Genomic DNA, 27,130 nt, shown 5'->3' with positions numbered 1-27,130 from the left:
CTTGGGGATTTTTTCCCGATATTCCATCATGATTTCTCTGCTCGTGAAGTGGGCTTCACACATTTCCAGCCCTTTGTCGATGTGGCAACGAAAGATGTCCTTGTACCTGATATTCGTCCCGAATGTCCTACTCCGCTACAACTTGTACGATATGGTCGCCCACTCTTTGGAGCATTGGCAAAGGATGCAAGCTATCTTCCGGAGGTGTTGAAATTAGCTGCAGAGAAGCTCGACGGAACTGTGGTACATGGAGACACAATGAAGGCAGCACTTGCTCGACTAGCTTGTCTAGCCGCAATTAAACTAACTCCTAAAGCAGAACTAGCCGATTTGTTGATGGCCGACCATATGGCCACTGCCCTCGGAGTTTCACCCGATCGATGTAATATTTATGTTATATATCCATCTGAGCCTGTTCTTGCAGCAGGAGCTCTTAAACATTATAGAAACGAAGATATATGGACAAGTGATATTCACCGGCTGGCTGAAGCATTGTCTGAGGGTTTTGCTGACTCAGGCGAATGTGGAGAAGCGGCCACTCGTATAGTATTGCTAAGAGCAATGCAGAAGGCCTGCCAGGCTAATTATAAAACACTTGTGGATATATCGTTCTGTGAACCAGTCACTGTGAAGCAGTTTCTCTCCTCACTAGTGTTGGAGAAGAATAGGCTTGCATGCAATATTAGAATTGATTAGAAGTCTAACAGGTAGAAACGGAATTTTTGTTGCAGCCCATATACACTAAATTTATGTCTGATTCATAGAAAAAAAATCGACTTTATAAAGAAAGTGTATGCTAAGCTCCACGCGATGGTTACGGAAGATAGTATAGAATACGCGGATGCGGATCTCAGCAGTGAAGCAAGTTTTTATCAAGGGCAGGTTGCATTCAACCACTTTCTTTCTCTTTATTGCAATTCTGCCAGTGGTCCTTCGCTTTCTGGCCGAGATCCAGATGAGGATCTTTTAAAAGTATGCTGGCAGCGTCGAGCAGCTATCACTCTGCGACACGGGTATAAAGCAGTTGATCTCGCTATTCCCGTCCGTCTACAAACCGGTGGTTTTTCTTGTATTGCTGTACAAGTTAAAAACCGGCTTGTAGTTACGCCAAATGAAATCAGTTCCATTATCTGGGCAATGGAGCTGAAAGTGAGAAGCTGGTTTAAAGATCCTCCTCCTAGGCATCTTAACCTCTATATTTCTCTGAAAAACGCAACAATTGCGGTAGGAGGGTCCATACCAATAGCACAAATTCTTAAAATTTCTGGTGTTCCTAGCTTTTTGTTCATATGCAACTACCGCTCATTTGCTTTCACTGATTGGCTGCTGAGTGAGATAGAGAAATCAATTGACTCTCGGCTCCTGGCTATTCCAAAGTACTTACATAGAGCGACATATCATGATGACAGAATGGTTGATAGGGCATTATGGGAGCCGATAAACAGGGCAAATTTTATCTATTCATTTCTCAAAATTTAGTGCTCGTTATAGTGATTATATTTTTGTTCAAAATGTAATGCAGCATTTTATTTGCACGCATATTCTTTAGATTATAGCTCCAAACATCATTTAATAAGAAATGCGTGCATTATTCAAGAGTTTATGTGATTATTACGAGGGAATATTAAAGAGAAATGAATTCGATCAAGAATACACAAACATCCAATTAAGATATTATAAGGAAAAGATAGTCCATTAACAGATTTACATGATCGAAAGAGGTAAAAAGCGTATCTAGAAGAAGAATGCTATTATAAGCTCTCAAATATCACCTTGATATTTCCCTATTGGCAACCTAGAACATCGTTATGATGGATTTTGTAACATGAATTCGATGGATCGATTGATAGATAGATTATCAACACTGAATTGTATAGCAAATGATTGTCAGGAAGGACATTAATATTCTAAGACTCTCAGCTCAAGACTCGATCATGGTGGACAAAGTGCTCAAAATAAATTGCAAAAGTAAAAAGTAAAAAAACGAGAAGTTACGTTAATTAGCAACTTGTAAAATCAACCAATTCTAGATCGCTAATGTAGATAGCACAAAATTGAACAGAAAAGTACTCAAGGAACGGCTAGATTGTGAGCTACAGAGAATCTTAGTTTAAAATGCGGTTTGTGTTCAAAAAGAAATTTAAGGTAGATGGCACTGAATCGAGTGATAGAGTACCAAGGAATTACTAAGGTGAAATAACTTTTCAGATGCCTCTGATGTTTTGATACTTTATTAGATTTACAGTAGTACGTTCCATCAAAACAGGGATCTACCATATTAAATAATCGCTTGTGATTAAACTAATTATACTTCAACTTGATTTTTTCTTTATAAACAACCCCAATATAAACAATAATTGTATATTATAAAATCCCATTTGTACGAGCTTTTATTACCTATACAATAGATTATCTGTCAATAGGAAAATTAATCTTTTAACCTGGAAATTTTAGTAAATTGCTTATTGAAGTTTTAGATAGGTTTATACTTTTTTTATTCCATTCTCGGTAAAGACATAATAAACAAAGTCCAAGCTTCAACATAAATATAATGCACTTGGATCACAATATGGTATATTCCCCTTTGGCTTCAAGGACGACTTTTACCCTTTCAGGCATCTTGCTAATAAGCATTTCACAAACATCTTTTGGAATGAATTCCCAGACGATGCTAGCTCTTTTCTACAAGTCGCCCTTGCCTGTAAATTTCGAAAACATACTCCTCAAATTCCCTCAATTTCTGTCGAAATCAGCATCGTGAGTGCTACAAGATAACATGAATGCTAATTCATGTATGTCGTAGATGCTTAATTAGGGGTCAAAAAGTAGCGCGGCATAAATAAAAGTAATACTCTTTGTGTTAGGGTAAATTCGTTAACAGAAATAATACTCGATAAGATCTCTGGCTCAGAGAGTACTAATTGATCGAAGTTTCTCTCATGCCCATCGAAGAAGATGTCCTGGAGATTCTAAGATTTCAATAATTCTTATCTGAATGTTAGTATGGCTTTTAAAAATCACGTGTTTTTTTATGTGCAATGTATCGAAATCACGATAAGGTTAGTGTAGTGTCAGACCTACAGCTCTGTCCTTAATTCACAACAATAATATTAACGCTAAAGGTAAATCTCTGCATTATAATTTACATTATCCCATTTTTACACTCGTTAAATTCATCTGGCATCTCTGAATTAATCAATTTTGGTTGTCATTTTGCAAAATCTCTATACATCTTTTCGACTAGATGCATCTGAATATCTTACGATATATGCCAACAAAAAAAAATGCCTAGAATATTAATAAACATTATGAAATATTCCAGGAAGGGGCCAAAAATTATTTTCTTGGTTAATATGGTTACTTAACAATTTCGATAATCGGGCGTCAGGCAAAAACTTGTTAGTACTGAGAGGATTCCACCTGCAAGACTCAACACTCCAACCTTAACTGGAACCTATGAGGTTAGTTTAATCCAGGACAACCGTCCCATTCTCTTGGCAGACTCCTAAGGATTCCTTGACTCTCCTGGCTTTGATAATTATAAATTTCATATCCATACACAAGAAGCAAATCAAAGGTGAAATTATGGACATAGGATAAGGGTTCATAAGCAAAGATTGGTATCCTCAAAGGGAATAAATGAATATTGCAGTAGAGCGATGGTACTCTATTTATGCGATATTCTCTTTTTCAAACGCGGTTGCAACCTTCTTTAACATCATATATTAGGGTTTATTGGGGCTATATTGTGGATAAAAAGTGCCTCTAGAAATAATTATCTTGAAATATAAAATGAGCTCCATGATAAGTTTTGGAATATGCATAAGGTAAATGTTGGGGTAATTGGTAGGCTCAGGTTTTAGATTATTTGAAGTCGCCATTGTATTGCATAAGGAGATATTAAAAGGATGCGGATGACGTTGATTGATTGTCCAGTTTTCAAATCTGCGCTTCAATTCATGGCCAATTTTGGAATCACTCCAATTATAGAATTGCCTATAGGATTAAGGACGCAGGGACACTAAATCGAAGGTTTTCTTTGTTTTAGGTGACAAAGACGAGTATTGTTTCAACTTATAAAAAGGCAAGCAGTTATATCGGCAAAAGGGCGTTTTTTTTTCATTTGTATTTTAACAAGGCAAACAAGATATTGCGGTAAATTTGTAGAGCAATACATTTAGCATACCTCATTGGAGTTTAATGCTGAGAATCTAAGCTATTCATAATCTCAAGGCATATATGCAAGATCAAAATCCTCAGTTGGCCAAAGCGGAGAATTCTAGAGTTGCTGGTAAACGTAGTCATAGTCCTCAGGTTTCAACCGCTTCCAAAAAGCATAATCTTGAGCGCAATCTTCGAGATGTGAGCAACAATATTGAAAGATATAGAGGTAAATAGAATAATCATATTATGTATTAATTTTCACTCATCTCCTTTCTTATTTTAGGGGCAATCCGCCTCCTTGAAGAACTTAAAGGAAATGAAGGAGCAAAGTCTCAGATTGATGCACTGAAGGCCCAACTGAAAGAAGAGGAAAACAATAAAGAGGAATTAGAAGGTTTTTAAAAGTACTCCAGAATGCCTTGTGACCTCCGCTGATTATCTCTACTGCTGTAGCTCTATTAGTATCAACCAACACATGCTCTAGGTCTGCAGATTATGAATTTGCGATGGACGAAGCGTTCAATATGCAGTATCAGGATCCCAATAATGCATTGGAGCATTTTAAAAAATACCTATATTGGTGCCACCGAAAAAGAAACCAACAGTCTGTCACTATCGCTCCGTTTATACCGATAGTGCAGAGCTCAGGGTACGGTAAAACACGCATGATTGCTGAGCTTGCCAGAGAGATCCACGTCATCTATATTTGCAACCGAGCACGCACTTCGTCTGGCTACCCACCCGCTTCTCCTCAAGCTGAATACATTTTTTCTATATTGGGTTGCGAAAATGCTCAATACATAGACTTCACAGCCTCAAAAGTGCAGCACTTTTCGTTAATAATGTTAGCTGCGGCCCAGGAAGTCAGAGATTGCGGGTTGAATCCCGGTGAGTTTTGGAGGATGCAGATATACGATCGCACAGCTTGCACCAACTTCTGGGAAAAGGTTCTGAAGAGATACGAAGGGTAAGTGTAATCCTCTATCAACTTATTAGATACTAGATTCTAGTTGCTTCATATGAGTCATATTATATTCATCAAACAGCTACAGCTCAACAGAGACGGAGGAGTTGACAGAAAGACTCAGCGATGGGGCTTTTGTACTCAAGCTTTTTGGCAATAATCGCGATAAAGAAGAGATCAAACTACTTTGTTGCATTGATGAAGCTCATATGCTTTTTGATGAAGCGGAGTATCGAGTTCCGGCAGACCGTAATGTTAAGTTCCGTATGTGGCTCCGCGCGATTCATTCAATCAAATGGGAAGGCTTTTTTTCAGTATGCCTCAGTTCTGACAGCAGGATTGGTGACATTTTCTCGACGTTCGAAAATGATGATTTAGCGAGAGAAGTGAACTTCACACATTTCCAACCTTTTTTTGATATTGCCACAAAGGATGCTTTAGTGCCTGATGCTTATTCTGAATGTCCTACGCCGCTGCAACTTGTGAAATTCGGTCGTCCACTATTTGGAGCACTGGTAAAAGATGCTAGCAACCTTTGCGATTTGCTAAATTTGGCATCAGCAAAACTTGATGAAAACCACGGAAACACAATGGAAGGAGCGCTCGCTCGACTTTCTTGTCTTACTGCCATAAAGCTTTCCCCTGGCGCAGAGTTAGCAAGAAAGTTGGTGGCTGAACATATGGCTACAGTACTTGAAAGTTCACCTGATCGGTCTGAAATATACATTACATATCCGTCAGAGCCGGCCCTTGCAGCGGGAGCGCTCGCTTACTATAACGTCGAAGAGAGATGGTCTAGAGATATACACTGGTTGTCTAAAGGAATGTCGGAGGGCATTGCTAACTCCGGCGAATGTAAAGTATCAATTGCTCGTATAGCTCTGATAAGGGCAATGCAGAAAGCATGTCAGGCGAAATATACTTCACTTGTGGAGATATCGTTCTGTGAACCAGTCAGTGTGCAAGATTTTCTTTCCTCGTTGGTACTGGAGAATAAGGGGCTTGCTGGCGACACAAAAAATACTAGTCCTAGCCCAAACAGGTAGAGCGCTAATCTTTGCTTCAATCAATACACCGAGCTTACATTTGATATATTGAAATAGAGTCGGCTTTATAAAAGAGGCATCTGATAGGCTGCTCGCAATGGTGAAGGCAGATGACACGGAACACCTATATGAGAACCCCAATGGTGAAGCAGAATTTTTAAAAGGGCAGGTAGCATTCAACCACTTTTGCTCACCGTATTGCAACTCTGAGCATGGTCCCTCGCTTTCTGACCAGGATCCAGATGAGGAGCTGTTAAATAAGTCCTGGCAACGCCGAACAGCTATCACCTTAGTGCGCGGGGATAGACCAGTTGATCTTATTATTCCTGTTCGCCTACCAAACGGTGACTTCTCCTGTATTGCCGTAAATGTAAATGTTCGGGAGGACGAATTGCCAGTTGAAGTTAGTTCCACTATCTGGTCAATGGAGTTGATGGTTAAGGATTGGTTTATGGACCCTCCTCCAAGACATCTTAATCTTTATATATCACTCAATAACATGGATCTTGCGGTGGGAGGATCTCTTCCGCTTGGACCCATCCAAAGGATATCTGGGGTTCCCAGCTGTATGATTATATACAACAGTCGCTCATTTGCTTTCACGGATAGGTTGTTGAGCGAGTTTGAGGAAATAATTCACTCCAGGACCCTCCTTATTCCTCCGAGTATGCTCGAAATGACTTATCACGTTGACAGACATGCTAGCACGACCATTCAATATCCTACAGAGAGAACCAAACTCATCTCTTCTTTTTTTTCGAAATAGAGCACAACGACCAGTTTGTAAAATTGCTGAAAAATCAATAGCATATTTTGCCAACTGTATAATGTGAAGCTGTTAGTACTCTATATTAAATCGCTCCTATGCTTTATTTTTTGCTTCTTTAGAAGGGGGGTTGCAACCATATCACCTAGAAGTTATTGATAGTAGTCAGAAAAACTGCTCTGAATTCTTGATCAACAGAAATCGAGACGAAGTGACGCAGTAGCATAACCTTAAATGTTATATCATCATTTCCAAATATGGCCAATCAAGACTCTGGGGATTTGTTAATGGCTCGAGTCATGGTGTCATCCTTTCCAAAGATGCAGCGCAAATCCGCGGCCCGAGTAGAGTCTTTATTCGAGAATAGACAGGTTCACATATATATGTAGATGTTGATGTAGAGGTAAAGGTAGAGATAAATACTCATCACACGGTAGAGGCATAAATAAAAAAAAAACATTCAGAAATTTGGTTCTGATATTGCGCTAAACCAAAGAAATAATGGTAAAGTATGGTTATGTTACAGCTAAAAAATAATATAGTACAATAAAAAAAGGCTAAACTACTGTAGTTTTTGCATTTACTTTTCAAGATTTAAAATCAAAAATCTCAGCCAAAAGCACTAGCCACCTCCGCCAACTGCGTCAGATCTGAAGCACTCTTTTTGTTACCTGAGCTCTTAGTTTTAGTAGACGCATCGTCCGACGGGGCTAACGCTTCAGTCGGATGGCTTGATTGGTTGGTAACCTGTTCTTTTTCGGGTCCTACCTCAGGAGACTTGACCTTTAGGCGATTGTTTCCTCGGCGAGACTTCGAGGAGAGGTGGGTTTCTAGAATGTACAGAAGATAGGAGATGTTAAGAAAAGGGGGAAATAAACAGAATCGGAAAATCAAAATATTACTGTAGTGTTGCCACATATTGTCTTGTCGAGAGAAGCGCGAGGAGCATCCTGGCATCAAACAGGCATAGTTCTTCTCGCCGGTGTGCACGCGGTTATGCCGGGCAAGATGGCCGCTAAATAAATGCCACATTCATCAGCATGAAGGGGGAGCAATCATGCTGTACAAGAATGATCAGGTAAGTACCTTGTTGTGAAGCTCTTTCCACACCCCGGATGGGAGCAGAAGTACTTTCTCTTTGGGGATGATTCCGTGGGCATTCTGTTTGTATAGTTTGGAGGAGAATAGCGTGCGCTAGAGGGAGAGTAAAAGTTGCTGCTGGAGGATTGCGGGTGGAGGTTGTAGGAATTGTACGCGCTCCATCCCTCTGGATACCTGGGCTGAGGATAGTAGGGCGATTGAGCGTGGTGCTGATGGTGGTGGTGATACATGGGGGGTGAATAATGCTGCAGGGACGGCGCAGGGTCGTCCGTGCATTCGTTGAGCAGGCTGACCTTGTTGCCGCGGGAGTCGATGATAGACCACCTTTCGGACATGATTGCGGGCGGAATGCAGCAGAGGATGGCGGGGGAGGAGAGAAGATTGGGAAGCGCAAAGCGCAGAGCTAGAGAAAAAAGAAAGGAAAAAAGGGGCAGCCAAGGGTCTTTTTTGTTCGACAAAAAAAACGTGGCTTATTCAGTGCATATCCTCTTTGGTGTCACGCCCTTGTGTAAGAAGAGGAAACCGGCGGTTGATTCGGCTGTCGACTCATCCTTAGCTTTGTTTCCTTTTAGCACGACACGACCATTAATGGGCAATGCAGGAACCACATTTTCTTACGGGTCCACACCTTACAGATATCAGCGGTGTTTGTCGTTGTTTTCCGGAATATCCACATGTGCTACCCCCTCTCCCTCTCCCATTTTTGGCCTGAATGATTGGCGAGCTTGAGTCGCAGAGTTTGCCCTCTTTGGATTGGAGGAGAGCCTCTTTCTGAAAGCCCTCTGAATGCTTATTTACCCAAAGAAGCTTTCGCAACAAAGTCACAGTGCTCTCTACTCACTGCCCAATCCGCCATATAAGCCCATGAAGCTTCATCCATTCACGCGATTTCTTCATCATCCGACCGAGGATAAACTTGTGCTGGTGTATGGGAATCAGTTCCAAATCCTTGACACAAGGTAGCTCTGGCCATTTTGGTTAACATTGTCGAGAATTTTTTTCTTAGCGTTTTCGTATGATGTAGTAATGGAAGGCTAATTGCCACCACACACGCTCTGCGTGAAGGAGCAACTGCCAAGCCTACTCTTATCGAGGGCGATTCTCACAATGAAGAAATCCGCGCATTGGCTTTTAACACTCAAGGCAACCTGCTAGCGACTAGTGGTGAAGACAAAATCTTGAAACTCTGGGATGTTAGAGAGTTGAAGTGTAAAAACTCAAGGTTCGTGTCCCATTCCTTTTAGATACGCGCCTTTTTTACTGATCGTCTTAGCATATGCTCCTACATAGGACTGTGGCAAAGCGTCCCATGGCTGTTTGCTTTGATAATTCCGATACTTTTGTTGTGGTGGCCGACAAGTTTGGAGATGTGTATAACCACAAACTGGAAGCTACAGAAGGAGAAGGAGAACTTTTGCTTGGGCATGTTTCGATGATAATTAACATGGTATACCGACTCTTTTATGCTAATTACTCTGTGCCTCTAAACTAACTCTTGAGTTGGATATGCCTTGATTTGTAGATATTGTCTTTTGACAACAAATACGTGATCACCTGTGACCGTGACGAGCATATCCGAGTAAGCTTGTACCCAAGAGGCTATAATATCAAGTCGTATTGTCTTGGGCACACAAAGTAGATTTGCTTGTCGGTTTCTTCTGCATACTGTCAAATTCTCATTTTTTTTTCATTATCATTTTAGGGTGGTTATAAGTCTTGTCCAATTGCCTTGGGCCCCAGAATTGATTGTATCAGGTGGAGGCGACAACACAATTCGCGTATGGAAATATTTGGTTGGGCAACAGGCGCAGGAATTGAATATTCTGGATATCTTGCGAGAAAAGATTCCTGATGTATATACACTTTCTCATTATGGGAAAAATGCCTCCAGCTAACTTTTCGGCTTAGATTAACTTCAATCATATAGACGAGGCCAATCAACAACATGAGGAGAGTGTGCCCGATGGAAAGTCTCTCTTGACCATTACTGCAATCCGCGTTCACGCTGGTTTGAAGCGACTTGCTGTTTTTATTGAGAGGTTTGGCTGATTAAAATGGTATCTCCTCATAATATCTTGTATTTATTCGATATTCTAACTAGGCTTCCAATGTTCCTCGTATTTGAGTGGGACGAGGCCATCAGCTCATTTAACCTAGTCGCGATTCCAAACCTGAACACGGGCGAGATTGCTGACGGAGAGTTCGACAAAAATGGTAACCTTTGGGTTGCTTGTAATCCACCCAAAGATCAAGATATGAATTTCCCTTTAGTCAGGGTGTTCCTATACAACACTGAAAAGGTCAGTGGAAGCTGATAAATGTTTCAAGAGAGGGTTGTTGACACTTTTATTACTATAGAATGCATATATATTGGCAGAGCCTGATCACGTGCTAACGGCCGAAATCAACTCTAGTGGATCAATGTTGGGTAAATAAGCTGAAATCTCCTTTTTATTATCAATTATATTGTGCGCTTAACCTACCAACACTCCTTTAGTTGAAACTTTGCCCGACCTGTATCCAATGAATTCCCTACGCAAAACCATGGTTGATTGGCGTGAAGGCAAACCAGGCGACGACCACTCAACTACAGGCAACGGAGACGCATTGGAGGACGAGGGGAAAAAAAGTAGGGCAAAAAAGTGTAAAACTTCTTAATGGTATAATTGTTTGGAGAAACTAAAGCAAAAAAAAAAATAAGGACAATATTTTATAATTTATTTTGCAATACATAATCTATTTCTAAAATGTCTTCCCTGTCAACATTCAAAATAAAAGTCACCAAGGAGTCACAGATAGTCACAATTTTGCGCGTATCTGTTATGGTTCTTCGTTAACCTTCTCTGTCGCTAATGCGAATACCGTCCTCTTTATTACTGAGATCAGCGTTCATCAAACCAAACGCAGCTTTCGTTTTATCTAAAAAGATTATCACCTTGCCTGCCGAACATCCCGCCAAGCAAGCGCTGTCGCAACGACGGCAGCATCCTTACTCTCCTCTCACCTCGACACATCGCCACCACAACAAATCCCAACCAGAAACGTACGGACACTCTTCATTCTCAAACGCAGCCATGCGGGTCGTTCTTACTGAGGAAGAAGCCAATCTATGTAAATTACTAGACGATGTTACCAAACATATACAAGAGACAAGGCCAGATCTTCCCAAATTGGAGCTCAGGATTGCTGGAGGTTGGGTCCGAGACAAGGTAAAAAAAAGTGTGTCATAACCCTGTATTAAGACAGCCATTTACGGAGTCGGTATACTTGTTTTTATTCCTTCAGCTGCTGGGTCTCCAATGCCATGATATAGATGTGGCCATAAATACAATGATGGGTTTTGAATTCGCACAACATGTCAATAAGTATCTCGCTGCTCGAGGCATTCAAACACGGAGTGTTGCAAAAATTGATACCAATCCGGAGAAGTCCAAACATCTCGAAACAGCCACCACACGATTGTTAGGTCTAGAGATCGATTTCGTGAATTTACGGAAAGAATTATACGATGGAGACAGTCGCATCCCCAAAGAAGTGCAATTCGGGACTCCGGAAGAAGACGCTTATCGGAGAGATATCACCATCAATTCCCTGTTTTATAATGTACATAGTCACCGAGTGGAGGATTATACTGGCCAGGTGGGGGATTTTTCTTTTATTCATCTTTTCCACTCTTCGCATGCTTTTCCCCTGTCTAATCCTCTATCCATATCAGGGAATCAGAGACTTAGCAGAAGGGATTGTAAGGACGCCCCTTCCCGCCTTCGAGACATTCCGAGATGATCCATTGCGGGTCTTGCGCTGTATACGCTTTGCAAGCCGCTTTTCTTTCCGCTTGGTTGAAAACATTAAGACCGCGGCAGCAGATGAGCGTATCCGCGAGGCATTACATTGGAAAATTAGTCGAGAGCGGATTGGAACAGAGGTAGACAGGATGATTCGAGGTATAGTATAATATGCTTTAAATAACGAAGTGCCAAGTTTTAATATTCCTTTGACTCCACAGGTCCTAACCCGGTAATGGCCTTTGAGCATATTCTTGAATTTGGTCTCTACGATTCTGTTTTCCTCTTCCCTTCAGAGGTCAAGGTAGTGGAGGGAGAGATTGAAGATTTTGAGGTCGGTATCCGCGCTGCTAGAATCTTTGCTTGGCTACTTGCGAACAGAGCCAAAACCCGGTATACTCCGGTGACAACCGAGGATCAGCAGCGCTTCATGTGGCTTGTTTCGGCTCTGATGCCGTACCGGTCAATGGTAGCAATGGACAAGAAAAAGGAAGTACCGGCTGTACACTTTATTATTCGAGAAGGCCTAAAGGTAGAATAGATAGTCCGGAACCCTTTCCTTGTTTAGTGCCTGTCGCTAATAGTATCCTCTATAGTTTGCAAACTCGGACAATGAGACTATCTCCAAACTGATGCACTATCGCTCCACCATTCAAGAGGCCGTCCGCAAGCATGAAGCTGGCGCGCTCACCCGTGTCAAACTCGGGACCCTGATCATGGACATCGCTTCCACCAAAGTTATGCAGCCGAGTTGGCCGCTTACCATTACAACATCGCTAATAGACGAATTATTGCCGCTGTACGAACAATTGGATACAAGTGAGCAGGTGGCAAGTATTATTCAAAGATACCAGGCACTGATGCAGATGATCCGTGATGAGCATCTCGAGGAGTGCTGGAGGATGCGACCACTGCTTGATGTATGTCCTTTTTTCAATTCTGAGTTACCAAATGCTTGTGCCCATATAATACAAGCATGTTGTATATGGATACCTCCATTTTTTGGCTAATATTTATCTATGGTTTGATCACAGGGCAAGGAGGTTGCAAAGCTGCTAGGGATCCGACCGGGCCCCGTCATCAGAAATCTCCTGCAGGATGTTCTGGAGTGGCAGCTTGCTACCATTCCAAGCAAAGGTTTAAGCAAGGAGGAGGAGCCCAAGTTCCTAGAGCTTTGTAAGATATTTGTTAGAGAGAGGTATAATGAATATGTCAATACGAACAAGACCTGAAAAATCTTTCGATTCTTGTAGCGTCTTTATATATTTACACTTTTCATTGTCTGCCTTGAATTTATAATTTTCCATAAAAAATGACCATAAACATTTATTCTCCAAGGGAAGAGGGAGAAAGAGAGAAAAAGTGACATTTCATACAAAGGCCTCGTCACAGATACTCACAAAACAAAAAAAAAAATTGATCTACAACTGCTTCGGGAAAGAAAATAAAAACCTTGGAAATCTTGCAATGAAAAATAAAGAGGGGAAGAAAGAGAAGCCTAAATATAACCTATCGATAAAAAAAGGAAATATAAACAATATATAATAAGCGGAAGAAAATAAAAGGGAGAAGAAAAAAAAAAAAAAACTAAAACTAAAAAAACCTATAAAGTGCAGTGGGAGATCGGGTTACATCGGCGGTTGCTCACCCAGCAAATACTCCTCACAGAGATCCCCAAAGCACTCAAAGGAGTCTAAGGAAGTACATTTCATCGCCAGACCATCATTAAATTCTCCATCTCTCTCGTCTCCAGCTCCAACAACAGACGACGCAGTAGAAGATGCAGCGTAGGGTGTGTCGCGTTGGACATTGGAGTAGCCGCCATAGATTTGGCTGAGAAAATCGTCGCTACAAGTACGGTCAAGCTCACTGAGCAGGGCCGCACGCTGCTGTTCATCCAACGCAAACTCGCATTCAGACAAGTACGCGGGCGTATCGTTATCCATATCGGCATCTTCGCCTTCGCTGGTGGCAGAGCCACAGAAACTGGCAGTGCCAGAATAATCTGTGGGCGGGGCTGTGGGATAGGATGTAGTATGGTTCAATAGATCAGTGGTGGAAGCAGAAGCCGACCCAGATACATAAGCAAAGGCGTGAGGAACAGAGGCTAGACTGGTGGTGGAAACAGGAGCCGAAGAGGGGCCGATCCATCCGTTCAACTGTTCGTTGGGCGATGACATTGGGGAAGGGAGCTCGGCTATATGTCCTGCCTTATTGCGCGGAACGCTAGGAATGGCAAATGAGTTGGTAGAGTTGGCTACGGTCGCGGTTTTGTTTGAGCACAGAGTAGTCGTCTCTCCAAGTTCATCGCCGCTCCCGTCGTGTGAAACAGCAGAGACGGAAGAGCGTTCACTACGAGGTTGCGCTGCCAAGAGATAGTCAAGGTTGGCGGAACTGTCTTCCAGTTTAGTTTTGTCCTTCAGGCTAGCTGAAGGGAGGGTGCAAGAGATAAACACAGGGTTGAGATTGTGCTCATTCGACGGTACAGATACCACTTTATGGGGAGATTCCGAGTGCTCCATACCAAAACGAGGTGGAGGGGTACCGCTTTCAGATAAATCGCCCTTCTGGTTTCTAACCATCGGTTGGGGCATGGCAGAGCTGTCGGTGGGGAGGGGAATTGTCTGATAGCAAGGCGCACCCTTCTCATCGTAACCCACAAGATTATGGCGAGCAGAGTAGCAGGAACAATGGGCTGATTCTGTGAAATTGTGGTCACAATTGGACGAAGCAATGGGCAAAAGGCCAAGAATGCCAAAGGGCAGAGCGGGCTCATCGTTGCCTAATATTAAAAAAGAGAGGAATGAGCCCAACCCAAGGATGAATCAAGAATCTGAAAGTGACGCATACCCCTTTTATTTTTTCGCTACAATTGCACTTGATGTGAAGCTGCTTGTTCTTACGCAGTTCACGGCAGTGCTGGCATTGACTGAGCGGTCTTCCTTTACGTCTAATCTCGTACAGAGGGCGATCTGCATGATGACACTGAGTTGAGCGATGACCCTAGAGAAGCGAGATGTGAAAAACAAGTGTGAACTAGAGGGAAATAGAGCTCTACTCACCTTGATACAGGTCGCACAGGCGTACTTGGTGCCGTTGATAAAAACCATAGGGAAAACAGAAAGAATAAAAATCAAAGAGAGGAGGGTGGTGAATAAATTATAAAGAGAAAAGAAAATAAAACAAGTAAATAGACAGAATGATTAAACAGCAAAAAATTTATGAATTAAAGAATTTAAACAAGAGGGAAACAGAGTAGAAAAGATAGCCACCCCTTCTCTTGCAACCTCAAAATGAAGAGGATCAAAAGAGAAATAGACACGATAGCAATCAACACAAATTGTAGATGGTAAAATAAGTGAAAATTGAGAGCCCCTCCAGCAAATGGAGTAGGAGCAGAGGAGAAGGGGGATAATAGACTAAAGGCTATAGAGAGATGGTGGCCAAAACTTGCGACCTTTGCGACTTATTCACAAATAATAACTGACGGTCAATCTCAAATACCATATTCCTGCTGTAAGTGTGTGGATGGTTGCTTAGCCTGTTCAAAAACACAAAAGATAAAGAAATATAAATAAAAGCAAACGGGAGTGATAAAGATATCGAAGAATGGACGGGTCGCTGCTAGTAGAATAATGTGTATGGGATGAAAAAGAGGAAGAGAAAAAAAGGAAGAAGAGAAAAATGGGAAGGAGCGAGCCGGCAGAATTTTGATTGATGAGATGCTGTGCCTCAATCTCTGTTTTCTGAAGCAAAAAAAGTGAGGTCAGAGGGAGGCTAAGCCCAAGAAATCTGATGATTCGAGAAAACGAAATAAACAATTAAAAGATTGGAAAACAATCCAAAGCAGATTGGGCCCTAAGCCCGTTTCGGGGGGGTTAGCGAGTCTTGTACTAGCGGCTCCGTTTCCAAGGGATCAAGGAGAAAAGGATTCGCAGCCACACAAGTAACAGATGGCTTTGCTTCTAATCCCGATAGCATTTGATAATGGAGATTACAATCATTTGAGGAAAAGCGAGGAGCTGAAACTGAAAAGAGGATTTAGGATTAATCTTCATATTCCGCTTACACATTGAGCAACAAGCAAATGACCAACGGGGAAGAGGTGATCCACTTCATCTTGGCTGTGTTTCAGCAGGAAGACTTAGAAGGGCAAACGCTGGGTTAGGGCTCTATACCGACAACCACTAAGGGGTCTATGCTCGGGGATATTCCGGCTATTCCCTTCGCTATCACTGCTCCAAATTGTTTCTTTCGCCGAATATCCCATCCCCCGTACTTCTGATTATCCCCATTTCTCTCTAGCTCTTAGGAACCTAAATTTCTCAAAAGATTGACGCACATTGCCAGTCGGGGAACCTGGCGTTCCCAAATTATGATCATTTTTTAGTCTATTTTTTATTTCTGCTCCACCACAGATACTAGCATAGGCATTTGTCTTATCTCATTCCTTCTTATTTCTTAATACATCAAGCCCCTATTTTCATCGTTCTTTTATACATACTGGTATTACTATTAATTTCTAGCACGCGCCATCATGCCGAAACTACTTCGCCCTAGCGGCTTCCGGATGGGCCTGATCATCACCTTTATATGCGTTGCCTTACTTATTATTGCTTCCAGCCGGCATATGCTATTGCGTTCAACAAGGTCAAAATTCACAGGTTCCGAATCCTACCCGCGCTATGAAGATAATACCTGGGAATATCATGAATCATTGGATGTCCATCATCCCAATCCCAATTTACGTGCTGCCATTGTCACCTATGCACGAAATGACCAGCTCCATCGCGTTCGTCCTACAATGAGAAATATCGAGGACTCCTTCAACGCGCAGCATGGATACCCCTATATTATTTTCAGCGATGAAGACTTCTCGGATGAATTCAAAGAATTGGTATCCTCGCTGCCCAAGAATGCATCCGTCATCTTCAAAAAAATCCCTGAAGAATTGTGGGGTTATCCGAAGTGGATTAACATGGAGAAAGCAAATGCCACCCGACAAGCAATGAAGGGAATTTTATACGGCGACTCTGAATTTTATCGGTTACAATCACGATTCCTTGCTGGAACCATGTTCAAGTAAGTTCTTGCTAATCGATTTTAACTCTTACGCAGCACTAACATCCATTGATGGCTCTACCAGAGACCCTATTTTCCAAAACTATGATTATTTCTGGCGATTCGAACCTGGAAGTGAGTTCCTCTGCTCACTCTCTTACGATCCGTTTGAGTTTATGCATAAGAATGGCATCAAATACACGTTCTCTGTCTCAATGTATGAGTACCACGACACAATTCCCACCCTATGGCGTACCATGCAGGAGTTTGCTGAGAAAAACTCAGATCTTGTATATCAAGGTGAAGACGGCATCCGTAAATTCATGCTGAATGAGCAAGGAGACTTTAACTTATGCCACTTCTGGACGAATTTCTTGGTAATTCCACCCCCATAGTTCCATTATTCGCTAACAAATTAGAGCTCTGTTAACATATGCATTGGTACTTAGATTGGTGATTTGAAATTCTTCCGTGGTGAGCAGTACACTAAATACTTTGACTTCCTTGACAAGAGCGGCGGCATCTTTTATGAGCGATGGTATATTTATTGATTATTTTAATAATTATCGAGATCGCCAATACTTGGTATTAAATTTTTGCAAATTTTCTATAGGGGAGATGCGGTGATGACTTCATTAAGTGCTTACCTGTTCTTGAGCAAGAAAGAAGTTCACTTCTGGAATGATATTGGTTATCGGGTCTCGCCTTTCCTCCATTGCCCTGCGGCAGACACTGACGTTTATAAGACCTGTGCATGCAAAGTTGAGGATAACTTTGACTTTAACCCCTACAGTTGCTTGAAAAAATGGTTGGAGTTAAAATGACCTACTCGCCAAAAAAATAAAATAGAACCCCTTACGCAACTCCTATTTCTTTTATGGTATATATTCATATTTTCTTATCTTTCTTTCCTTTTCTTTAACTATATCCTTGATAGCGGGTGAGAGATATATATTTCGTTTTTTCTTTCTTTTTTTTTTCTCTTTGCTTGAATGTTTCTTTTTGGTTTTTTATATTGTTGTGCAAAAGTAAAGATAAAGAATAGTTTTATATGTGTGTGCTTCTACAAAAGGCTACATATAGAAAAAAAAATCCTTTATATTAGGAAAAGAACAAAAGGAAAGAAAGAAAACGCATAATAAGGGGGAAAAAAATGTGAAATTACATGTTGTGTAGATAAAGAGAGGAAAATATCATTAATGAGGCTGCGAAATATTTTGCAAGTAGAGCACGTTCTCAGAAAAATTTGCGGTAGATCACAAGGCAAATCAATGCAACGAGCACAATAATGATAGCTGCAGTAATCAAGCGATTGGTGGCCATCCTATTAGAAATCATGAGATGTTAGGCTCAAGGACTGAGTACAGAGGTCTCAAGAAAGGGGCTACATCCGAACCTTCTCGCCATGCCCTTGAGCGTACGCTGCGCCTTATCAATATAAGAGTCTGCATCACCAAGCGTGTCACGGGTATTTATAATTTGCTCTCGTTGCTGGCGTAGCGTTCCAAGGACATTTGCTCCAATACTCTCCGTCTCGAGTGCGATCCGATGACTCTCCTGTAGTCTTCTACTACTATTTGCCAGACGATCGGTACCGCTCAGAAGTCGGGAACGTTGATCAGATACGGCAGCATCAAAAGAGGTATCATTTCCTACTCCAGCGAAGAGTTCTTCACGAGGATCCATAGAAGGTGCAGAGCTAATGGTGCGTTTCTATCAACCCAGAATTTAATATTACTGTCATACTGAACCGGCGAAGGATAGATCTACTAACCAAATCACGTTTGAGTTTGTCTAGATCAGATTTATAGCTACGTAGACGAGATTGTAAACGATTTCGCGCCGATTGAGGAAGATTAAGAACTTCCATCTCCATTTGCGCTACCTATATTATGAATTAAGAAGTCATTTTAGCAAATTTCCGCACCTCTCCAAATAGAATATCAATGCATACAATCTCATCTGCCTCCTCCAACTCACGCTCTGCCGCTCGAACAGTGGTCTTCTTCTGTTCTATTAATTGGATGGATGAGTTAATAATCGCTGATTTAATGGATATTTTTTATATTCTTCGGCACAAAATGTCGGTACCTCCAGTCTGGGAAGGTATATGATGTTGGATTTTAGCCTGCAAGCTATCTGCAAGGGTGGTGTAATCTTGTTCATAGCTCTGGAAGAGTTCTGAGCCAGCTGGAGCGTCCATCTTTCAAATCAGGTGATCGGATTGATGTTGAAAAGCCCTTTCAACTCCAAGATTTCTATGTTAAGATAGAACTCTGAGCAATACGAAATCGGAAGTGGGATAATGTATGGATATTTCCAATCTCAGTTCCAACTCGAAAGCCCTTGTGAGTAATCCCAACTGGTAAGTTATCTTAAAAATTTATTTCCTCATTTAAACAAACTCGAGACCTCCCTACAGCACCTCTTTCCTTTTCAATTGCCTTATAATCCATCGTCTGAATAGTTTGTCGCCTGTAAAAGTTAGGCAGAAATACCACCATAAGAAGAGAAAGAGACAGCTGATGGTTTTGTGCTTATTTTATGCCCTATCTTAAGCAATTGCATTTTCTTGAGTGATCTCTTCCTGCCACTTCCCTTGCGGCTCACAACTTTGGCACTTCTCTCTGTAGAGCGCAAATTTCTGCTGTATACCATCCTCTATTTAGCTTCTTTCAGATCTCTGCTCCTGCTGTTTATTTGGTTGATTTGATCTCCAATACCTCAGATTAGCAAAGTGACGCCCTCCGGCACCCTCCCATAATCACCTACTTCTTACATCTTTTCTAAGTCTTATGCCTTGGCGATGACACAGACTCCACCTTCTCGTGGTTCTTCGAGCTTCGACATGGTGCACTCTGGTCCTCCATCTATTGTCGGGTCGCCCCGTGTTCGTCACAACAAATATGGCACCCCCCCTCAAGAGCCTCCTCCCCCCATGGTTTCGAGTCCCTTGACATCCTCTCTAGGCAACTCTAAAGCACTGAGAGCAACTGAACAACCTCTGATTTATTCACCACCGGTCTTCAATTCTAATTCTGAGTTTAACGAAGTCCCTGTTTTATCCTCAGGAAGCCTTCCTTCTGCGATGCGGAATCATGTGGCTGCTGGATTGTTGTCTGACCAATTTGAGGAGGATCGAACGCTCCATCATACAGAAGAAGAGGATGAGGATGAAGACGATGAGCTGGAAATGGAGGAAGACGATGAAATGACCGTAGCTCATAACATGCTAGGTAGCGGAACAAAGTCTCGATTAGGTGAAGTTCGCTTGAAAGGATTTGGTGAGAGAAATTAGTCAGTGATGAAATAGTTCCAAATACTTAATTTTGAATCAACTTAGGATCGGAAGCTGATTCTGAAAATATAAGTGTGCAGCAAATCTATTTGGAGGAAGAAGGGTTAAAAGTACGTAAACTTGTTGAAAGAGTCTTCTGCGCGGCAGCTTATTTCTACTGTATTTGTAGATCTGGTTAAGCGGTTATCACTTTAATAGCCTTATGCTCTTCCTTTATTATGGAAGTTGTATACTTACGGGTGGTCTGCTATTTTTGCTTGGTCGGTGGATACCGAGCATTTATATCAGATTTGCAGGTCGCAAATGCCCTCTTAATGAGGCGAATTACATGGTGGTAGAGGTAATCTAATCGTTAGAGCTAACTTTTCCCTAAGTCCTCTATGAGTATGAATTTTAAACCTCCCTGTCTGTCCATTCAATTTGCCATAGAATGAATGGGGAGAATTAACCATTGAGCGCGTGCATCATGACTATTTTGGAGGCCAGATATCATCTGTGTTTTCAAGAGAGGACTATGTTGGAACTAATAACGAGAATGGGGAATCGAAATGGCGTCCCACTGACATTCTCTGGAATCTTCAGTACTTCGATTACAGATACATTCGATTTGTTTTTCATCCTGGATTCCAACAATTTGTTCAGAATGGGTATGAATGCATCTTCCCTAAGAATTAACAATAGATAACTCATCGACGTATCCATATTTAATTTTTTTAAAAAACCGCTTATAGATTTTGGAAAGATAGACAATGGACAGCGGTTAGATTTGTTCGTAACGGCCTGAACCGTGAGACCCACCGTGAACGCAAAATGGTGTTTGGCGAGAACCTTATTGATATTCACGAAAAGTCTACCTTCCGGATATTATTTGATGAGGTTTGAATTGGATTTCCTTCCCACCTCCTCCCCCCAAACCACTTACTTATCGTGTACGTATTTTGTATAAAGGTTCTCCACCCATTTTTTGTGTTTCAAATATTCTCCATTCTCCTGTGGACCATAAACGACTACTACTACTATGCCGTCACCATTCTGATTATATCCACTGTGAGCGTTGTGTTCTCATTAATAGACACCAAAAGGGTAAGCAATTGTATTCTCATTCCACAGTTAGTGTTAGTATCCTAACGTTCTATTTCTATACAATAGAACATTAAGAAAATGCGAGAGATGTCTCGCTTCTCGTGTAATGTGCTAGTATGCCGTAACGGGCTTTGGCGTGAAATCAAGTCCGAAGATCTCGTGCCTGGCGATATATTCGATGTGGCGGAGGCGGATTTACAGATATTCCCATGCGATGCTTTGCTGCTCACCGGTGATTGTATTGTGAATGAATCTATGCTAACGGGTGAATCAGTACCCGTCGCAAAAATACCCTCCACCGATGCTGCTTTACGCCAATTGGATCCTGGTCAGAGCAATATCCCACCCGAGGTTGCGAAGCACTTCCTATTTTCTGGCACAAAAATTGTTCGTGTGAGAGGAGATAAGGTGATGGGAACGATTGCGGATGACCGTACTCCAACAGGTCGTGCGCTGGCGATGGTTGTACGGACCGGCTTTAACACTGCAAAAGGTTCGCTGGTTCGAGCAATCCTATTCCCGAGACCGAATGTATTTAAATTTTATCAAGACTCTTTCAAGTTTATTGGTGTGCTCGCGTTTCTAGGTATATATAGACGCAAACGGAACAAGGCCATCCAAAGATCCTATTCTAATGCATTTGATATCCTCCTCTACTCTAGCCATTTGCGGGTTTTTTGTGTCGTTATATAATTTCATTAAGCTAAACTTCGATAAGTGGGAAATGATGCTCCGCGCTCTCGATCTTATTACCATCGTTGTTCCCCCAGCGCTTCCAGCCACCATGACTATCGGCACCAATTTTGCGCTACGCCGGCTTCGAGAGAAAGAGATATTCTGTATATCACCCAATCGTGTCAATGTTGCTGGCAAAGTCGATGTAATGTGCTTTGACAAGACGGGCACACTAACGGAAGAGGGACTTGACGTGCTCGGAATTCGGTGTGTAAATCGGGAAAAGGGACGGTTTACCGATCTGTATCATGCGGCTGAGGTAATCCCTTCCTCTCGAATAATCAATCCGAACTCGTCGGTAGATGAGTCCGGGAATGGGGAGGGCCGTGGGCCACCCCCAATGCTGTGCGCCATGGCGACTTGCCACGCACTAAAACTGGTGAACGGTGAGTTGATCGGGGATCCGCTCGACCTGAAGATGTTTGAGTTTACACGGTGGACGTTGGAGGAGGGTGGATTCTCGGCAGACAGCGCGGGAGATAAAAATGCCCTATCAGAAATCAATATACCAGGGGCCAAACCAAGCAAAAAAGGGCGTGGAATTGTGCCCACCGTGGTGCGGCCCCCAGGCGTAGGAAGCTTCCGACTTGAAGTGTTAAGCGATAATAAGGATATGTCCTTCCTGGAATTGGGAATTATCCGCACTTTTGATTTCGTTTCCTCTCTACGGCGGATGAGCGTCATTATAAAGCGTCTGAAGAGTAAGACTATGGAGGCATATGTGAAGGGAGCTCCGGAAATCATGAGCGAAATATGTGCAAAGGACACAAGTAAGTTCCAAATCCAAAATCTCCCTCTCTCTCCTTCCTCTCTTTGTTGATCATTGGTTCCAACTCTTCTTTCCCATACCTAGTTCCTGAGGATTATATGGAAAAGCTTTCTTACTACACTCATCATGGTTACCGAGTGATTGCTTGCGCATACAAACGGCTAGATGGTCTCACTTGGGTCAAGGCGCAGAAGATCAAGCGCGAGCAAGTTGAATCCGACCTGCATTTTTTAGGCTTCATTGTGTTTGAGAATAAACTCAAGCCAGGAACTTCCCCCGTCATCTCCATTTTGCGCGAGGCTCGCATTCGCCAAACCATGTGTACCGGTGACAATGTTCTCACCGCCATTTCAGTGTCGCGAGAGTGCGGAATTGTCAATAAGCAGGGCCGTGTCTACGTAGGCAAATTTTTATCAGGTGGGCCCCAGGAAGAAGATAGCGCGTTGGTGTGGGAAAATGTAGACGATCCAAATGATAGATTAAAAGCTGATTCGTTGATGGTAAACACCACCCTCTACGTGTTTTCTGTTTGAATCTTCCCGCTCACTCTTACCCCTGTTTTCAGCCTGAAGCTCGAAGGTATTCCGTCCTAGAGGCCTCCGAATCTCCCTACGCCAAGTTCGATATCAATGAATTTGACATTGCTCTTAGTGGAGACGTGTATGAGTGGATGGTTAGCTTTGCACCTGTCGACCTGTTGAACAGGGTCTGTATTTTGCCCATTCTCCTATTTATTCACCTCGGTCACCTTACTCCTTTTTTTCCTCTCCCAGATGCTTGTGAAGGGCCAGGTGTACGCGCGCATGTCTCCGGATCAAAAACACGATCTGGTTGAACGTCTCCAATCCATTGGATATTCGGTCGGGTTTTGTGGCGATGGAGCAAACGACTGCGGAGCCCTCCGTGCTGCTGATGTCGGCCTCTCGCTCTCTGAGGCCGAAGCTTCAGTTGCTGCTCCATTCACGAGCCGTTCCACCGACATCAGCTGCGTGCTTAAGCTAATCCGTGAGGGTCGAGCGGCGCTTGTTACTAGCTTCAGCTGTTTCAAATACATGGCACTCTACTCGCTCATCCAGTTTACCACCGTGAGTTTCCTCTACTCGTTCGCATCTAACCTCGGCGATTTCCAGGTAAGCGCGATATTTGCTTCGCAAACCCTCCGGACTGAAATGTGTCTAATTTGCCCCTTTTCTGCTCTATTTACATAGTTTCTGTATATAGATTTGTTCCTCATTCTGCCAATTGCCGTCTTCATGGGTCGAACGGGTGCCTATCCTAAAATCTTCCCCAAGCAGCCCACGGCCTCCCTGGTGTCCAAAAAGGTGCTCACCTCGCTGATTGGACAGGTGCTTATTCAAGGCCTGTTCCAAATGCTCCTCTTCTTTGCGGTACGCGCTCAGCCATGGTACACCCCTCCGGTGTATGACCCCGAGGGGCAGAATATCCTGTGCTTTGAGAACACGACCCTCTTCCTCTTTAGCTGTTTCCAATATATCCTGATTGCGGTGGTGTTCAGCGTTGGACCGCCTTATCGGAAACCAATGTGGACCAATGGGCCGTTTGTCATTACCACCGGGCTTCTTCTCCTATTGACGACGGCTTTGATCCTCGCCCCTGCAAACACCATTCCCCTGATGGAACTGGTCCCCGAGCCCCTTATCTGGCGCATGTTCATCGGCGTTGCAGGAGTTGGGTATTTCGCGCTGGCATATGGGTGCGAAAAGTACTGGTTCCCTCCTCTTTCACGCTTTATTGGATCCACCTGGCGTTGGCTATTTAACCGCGGGTGGGCCGGCGGAAGGCGGTTAAGCTCAGTGAGCACTCGCGGTGGATACCAGCAGATTTCGGCAGCAGGCGTAGCGAAGGAGATCAAACCGCACCGCAAGATTTACAAACGGGTGATGGAAGAGATGTCTGCGGAATCCTAGATGCATTTTGGACTAAAGGTTCTAAAAACTGCCTAAATATTATATATTATATATTCCCTGTGTTCACATCTCCTCGAGTGTTGTTCTGGTTGGACTATTTCTACTGCCAATTCTCCCTTTTTTATTCTATTCTTAGTAAATGGAGATTCACACGCATTTTGGCTATGGTTGTTCTTCCCTTTTTTTCTTGCTTGTAGAATATAATCATTTTTTTATTTTGTATTGAGGAAGGGCCTATTCGTATATAAATATATATATATGGCATTCAATTGCTAACCAAAATTTAAACTCACAGGCTGTGGCACAGCACCTTTTTGTGAGATAAGGACAACGAGAACTCGTTTGATCTATCACCAAGACTCTTCCCGCCCAAGAGTTTTTTTCTGGATCTACTTAATATCGAAAATGGGAGGAGGCGATCTCAACTTAAAAAAAAGGTACGTCTGCCTGTCTTGCTGATGATTTGAGATGACGTTTACTAACTCAACCTTAATTTTGCGATGATATAGCTGGCATCCCCAAACCTATAAGAACTTGGAAAGAGTATGGCGAGAGGAGCAGAAGGCCAAGGAGGAAGAGAAGAAACTCACACAGCTGAGAAAGGAGCTCGAACAAGAGCGGCAGCTCCAGGATTTACAACGGATCCAGGAGGAAGCTGGGTTGAAGTAAGTGATCATTTGAATAATATTGATGTTACCTTTATGATTCAAAGAATCAATCTTTTACATTTGGAGCTCTAGCTAATGGATTTTTCTTTCCTCTTGGATCAAATTAGGAAACGATCAGAGCGGCTAGACTGGATGTATACCACCGGAGGTATGGGGGAGGGTGCAGCCCACCGATCTGAGGAATGGGAAGATTATCTTCTAGGGAAGAGACGGGTAGATAAGCTTCTTGAAGATAAAGACGAGATGCAAAAGCTCTCATTTGGGGCCGACTTCACAAGCGCGACCGCTGTGATCAATCCCAATGCAAACAACTACCGGGATACTCAAAACAAAATACGTGATGATCCGTTGCTCTCGATAAAAAAACGAGAGCAGCAATCGTTGAAGTCGATTCTGGACAACCCGCTGAAACTAAAAGCCCTCCAAGAGGTAATAGCAGAAGCTTCTATCTTTTTGCTCCTATTTTTTAATGAATATTAATTGCTTGCTCTCTTTTTACCATCACATAGGCATATGGAATCAAGCCGGACAAAAAAGCAAAGAAAGCAAAGAAGGAAAAAAAGGAAAAGAAGCATAAGCGGCGATCCTCATCCGAGTCGCCATCGCCTGATCGAAGGAGAGATCGGAGTCGAACACCTCCACGCCATAGAGAGCCACGGGAATCTAGACATAGAGATGAGCATGAATACGAAGGCCGACACCATCGAGCGACAGCCCACGATGCCCACCGGCAACGGGATAGAGGGGAGGAACGACGACAGCGGTTGTCTCGATCTCCCTCCCGGCACGATCGGAGTAGGCGAGATGAGCCTCATCGCCGAGCTTCACGATCACCTCCTCGCCGCACTTTGGACCGTGAATCTGATAGACGTAGGTCTCCATCCCCACGGAGAAGGCGACGCTCGCGCTCACCGACCAACTCTAGATCCTCGAGGCATGGTGGCCATCACAGAGTAGAGAATGCTCACCGCAGAACAGAGTTGTCAAGAGATGAAGACCACGGGGAAGAACGCAAGAAGGTCGAGCAGGAGCGACAAAGGCGCTTGGAGGAGATGATGGTGGAAGCTAAAAAGGTAAGCGAGGAGCGGGACCGGAGATTGGAGGCGCTAAGCCGGCGGGAAGAGGAGCAGGAACGGAGAGATGCGACCGAACGCATGAAAGACCACCGGACTCCTATGCAGGTTGCGTGGAGACAATTGAAGTCGTAAATACAAGTTTAAAGAGGATGCACTCGCTTACACACCATGCCTTGTTCTGGCTTTATTTCTATTTTTATTTTGTAAACACTTGTGGCTATGTGAGCATGAGTGAGTGAGCGGGTGCGGGCGCGTGTTCGGATGCATGTGCATGCGCGAATCTGTATGGCGATTTTTTTCTAGATTAAATCTTCGTGTTTCTGTATCAATATAAATATATACATATAAATGTAGAGGTCTAATGAGAAATTGGAGGGACCAAGTACAATTGAACTGAGATCAGTGAATTTGTTTCCCCTCCCCCCCCCCCCTCCCTCCTCTATTGAGGAACAGAGAGCCGGAAATGGTTGGCTACACAGGTCTCAGTTTCAATTTTATTGAAATGGAGCAATATAGAGCAAATCGCCATGGTTAATTACGTATGTAGCTGCGATGGTCAAACTGCAATGCCAATCAGAAATCATTTGGAGGGAAACTTGGAGTTCGAAGGAGGGTGGGGAGGGGAGAGGTAAGGCAAAGTAGGAGGGATGGTTTGGTAAGCTTACCGATATTAAACAAGATGCAGG

The 27,130-nt window shown here is 42.9% G+C and overlaps 8 protein-coding genes across 8 annotated transcripts; 5 read left to right on the top strand and 3 right to left on the bottom strand.

The window, feature by feature from the left end:
- Positions 1–4,239: 4,239 nt before the first annotated feature.
- On the top strand, positions 4,240–6,981 carry VTP21DRAFT_2101 (uncharacterized protein; the record flags this gene model as incomplete). Its single annotated transcript, XM_069392260.1, has 7 exons — positions 4,240–4,390; positions 4,448–4,558; positions 4,618–5,131; positions 5,211–6,170; positions 6,232–6,343; positions 6,410–6,839; positions 6,941–6,981. 7 exons carry the CDS (start codon positions 4,240–4,242, stop codon positions 6,979–6,981), a joined length of 2,319 nt encoding a protein of 772 aa, XP_069250678.1.
- A 568-nt stretch (positions 6,982–7,549) lies between these two features.
- On the bottom strand, positions 7,550–8,376 carry VTP21DRAFT_2100 (uncharacterized protein; the record flags this gene model as incomplete). The annotated part of the gene is made up of 3 exons (XM_069392259.1): positions 7,550–7,770; positions 7,843–7,955; positions 8,027–8,376. The coding sequence occupies 3 exons, from the start codon at positions 8,374–8,376 to the stop codon at positions 7,550–7,552; spliced, it is 684 nt and encodes a 227-aa protein (XP_069250677.1).
- A 451-nt stretch (positions 8,377–8,827) lies between these two features.
- VTP21DRAFT_2099 (uncharacterized protein) lies at positions 8,828–13,371 on the top strand (the record flags this gene model as incomplete). Its single annotated transcript, XM_069392256.1, has 16 exons — positions 8,828–9,000; positions 9,066–9,263; positions 9,332–9,488; positions 9,564–9,676; positions 9,744–9,894; positions 9,950–10,080; positions 10,143–10,341; positions 10,400–10,469; positions 10,539–10,670; positions 10,928–11,250; positions 11,327–11,680; positions 11,757–11,985; positions 12,048–12,358; positions 12,423–12,746; positions 12,861–13,037; positions 13,165–13,371. 16 exons carry the CDS (start codon positions 8,828–8,830, stop codon positions 13,369–13,371), a joined length of 3,249 nt encoding a protein of 1,082 aa, XP_069250676.1.
- An 83-nt stretch (positions 13,372–13,454) lies between these two features.
- VTP21DRAFT_2098 (uncharacterized protein) lies at positions 13,455–14,936 on the bottom strand (the record flags this gene model as incomplete). Its single annotated transcript, XM_069392255.1, has 3 exons — positions 13,455–14,608; positions 14,697–14,829; positions 14,889–14,936. The coding sequence occupies 3 exons, from the start codon at positions 14,934–14,936 to the stop codon at positions 13,455–13,457; spliced, it is 1,335 nt and encodes a 444-aa protein (XP_069250675.1).
- A 1,427-nt stretch (positions 14,937–16,363) lies between these two features.
- VTP21DRAFT_2097 (uncharacterized protein) lies at positions 16,364–17,711 on the top strand (the record flags this gene model as incomplete). Its single annotated transcript, XM_069392254.1, has 4 exons — positions 16,364–16,908; positions 16,973–17,264; positions 17,337–17,425; positions 17,501–17,711. 4 exons carry the CDS (start codon positions 16,364–16,366, stop codon positions 17,709–17,711), a joined length of 1,137 nt encoding a protein of 378 aa, XP_069250674.1.
- A 412-nt stretch (positions 17,712–18,123) lies between these two features.
- VTP21DRAFT_2096 (uncharacterized protein) lies at positions 18,124–19,090 on the bottom strand (the record flags this gene model as incomplete). The annotated part of the gene is made up of 5 exons (XM_069392253.1): positions 18,124–18,211; positions 18,284–18,600; positions 18,662–18,772; positions 18,842–18,900; positions 18,979–19,090. 5 exons carry the CDS (start codon positions 19,088–19,090, stop codon positions 18,124–18,126), a joined length of 687 nt encoding a protein of 228 aa, XP_069250673.1.
- A 603-nt stretch (positions 19,091–19,693) lies between these two features.
- On the top strand, positions 19,694–24,700 carry VTP21DRAFT_2095 (uncharacterized protein; the record flags this gene model as incomplete). The annotated part of the gene is made up of 12 exons (XM_069392252.1): positions 19,694–20,171; positions 20,231–20,295; positions 20,355–20,525; positions 20,615–20,832; positions 20,917–21,061; positions 21,134–21,268; positions 21,335–21,854; positions 21,931–22,773; positions 22,857–23,272; positions 23,338–23,478; positions 23,546–23,902; positions 23,981–24,700. The coding sequence occupies 12 exons, from the start codon at positions 19,694–19,696 to the stop codon at positions 24,698–24,700; spliced, it is 4,209 nt and encodes a 1,402-aa protein (XP_069250672.1).
- A 405-nt stretch (positions 24,701–25,105) lies between these two features.
- Positions 25,106–26,576, top strand: VTP21DRAFT_2094 (uncharacterized protein; the record flags this gene model as incomplete). Its single annotated transcript, XM_069392251.1, has 4 exons — positions 25,106–25,137; positions 25,210–25,365; positions 25,476–25,797; positions 25,878–26,576. The coding sequence occupies 4 exons, from the start codon at positions 25,106–25,108 to the stop codon at positions 26,574–26,576; spliced, it is 1,209 nt and encodes a 402-aa protein (XP_069250671.1).
- Between the last annotated feature and the right edge of the window lie 554 nt (positions 26,577–27,130).

This window comes from Calcarisporiella thermophila, assembly GCF_041956535.1.
Source record: "Calcarisporiella thermophila strain CBS 279.70 unplaced genomic scaffold VTP21scaffold_13, whole genome shotgun sequence".
Classification (NCBI taxonomy): Eukaryota; Fungi; Calcarisporiellomycota; class Calcarisporiellomycetes; order Calcarisporiellales; family Calcarisporiellaceae; genus Calcarisporiella; species Calcarisporiella thermophila.
Note: the sequence above shows the minus strand (reverse complement) of the source record. Positions and strands in the feature narration are given on the sequence as shown.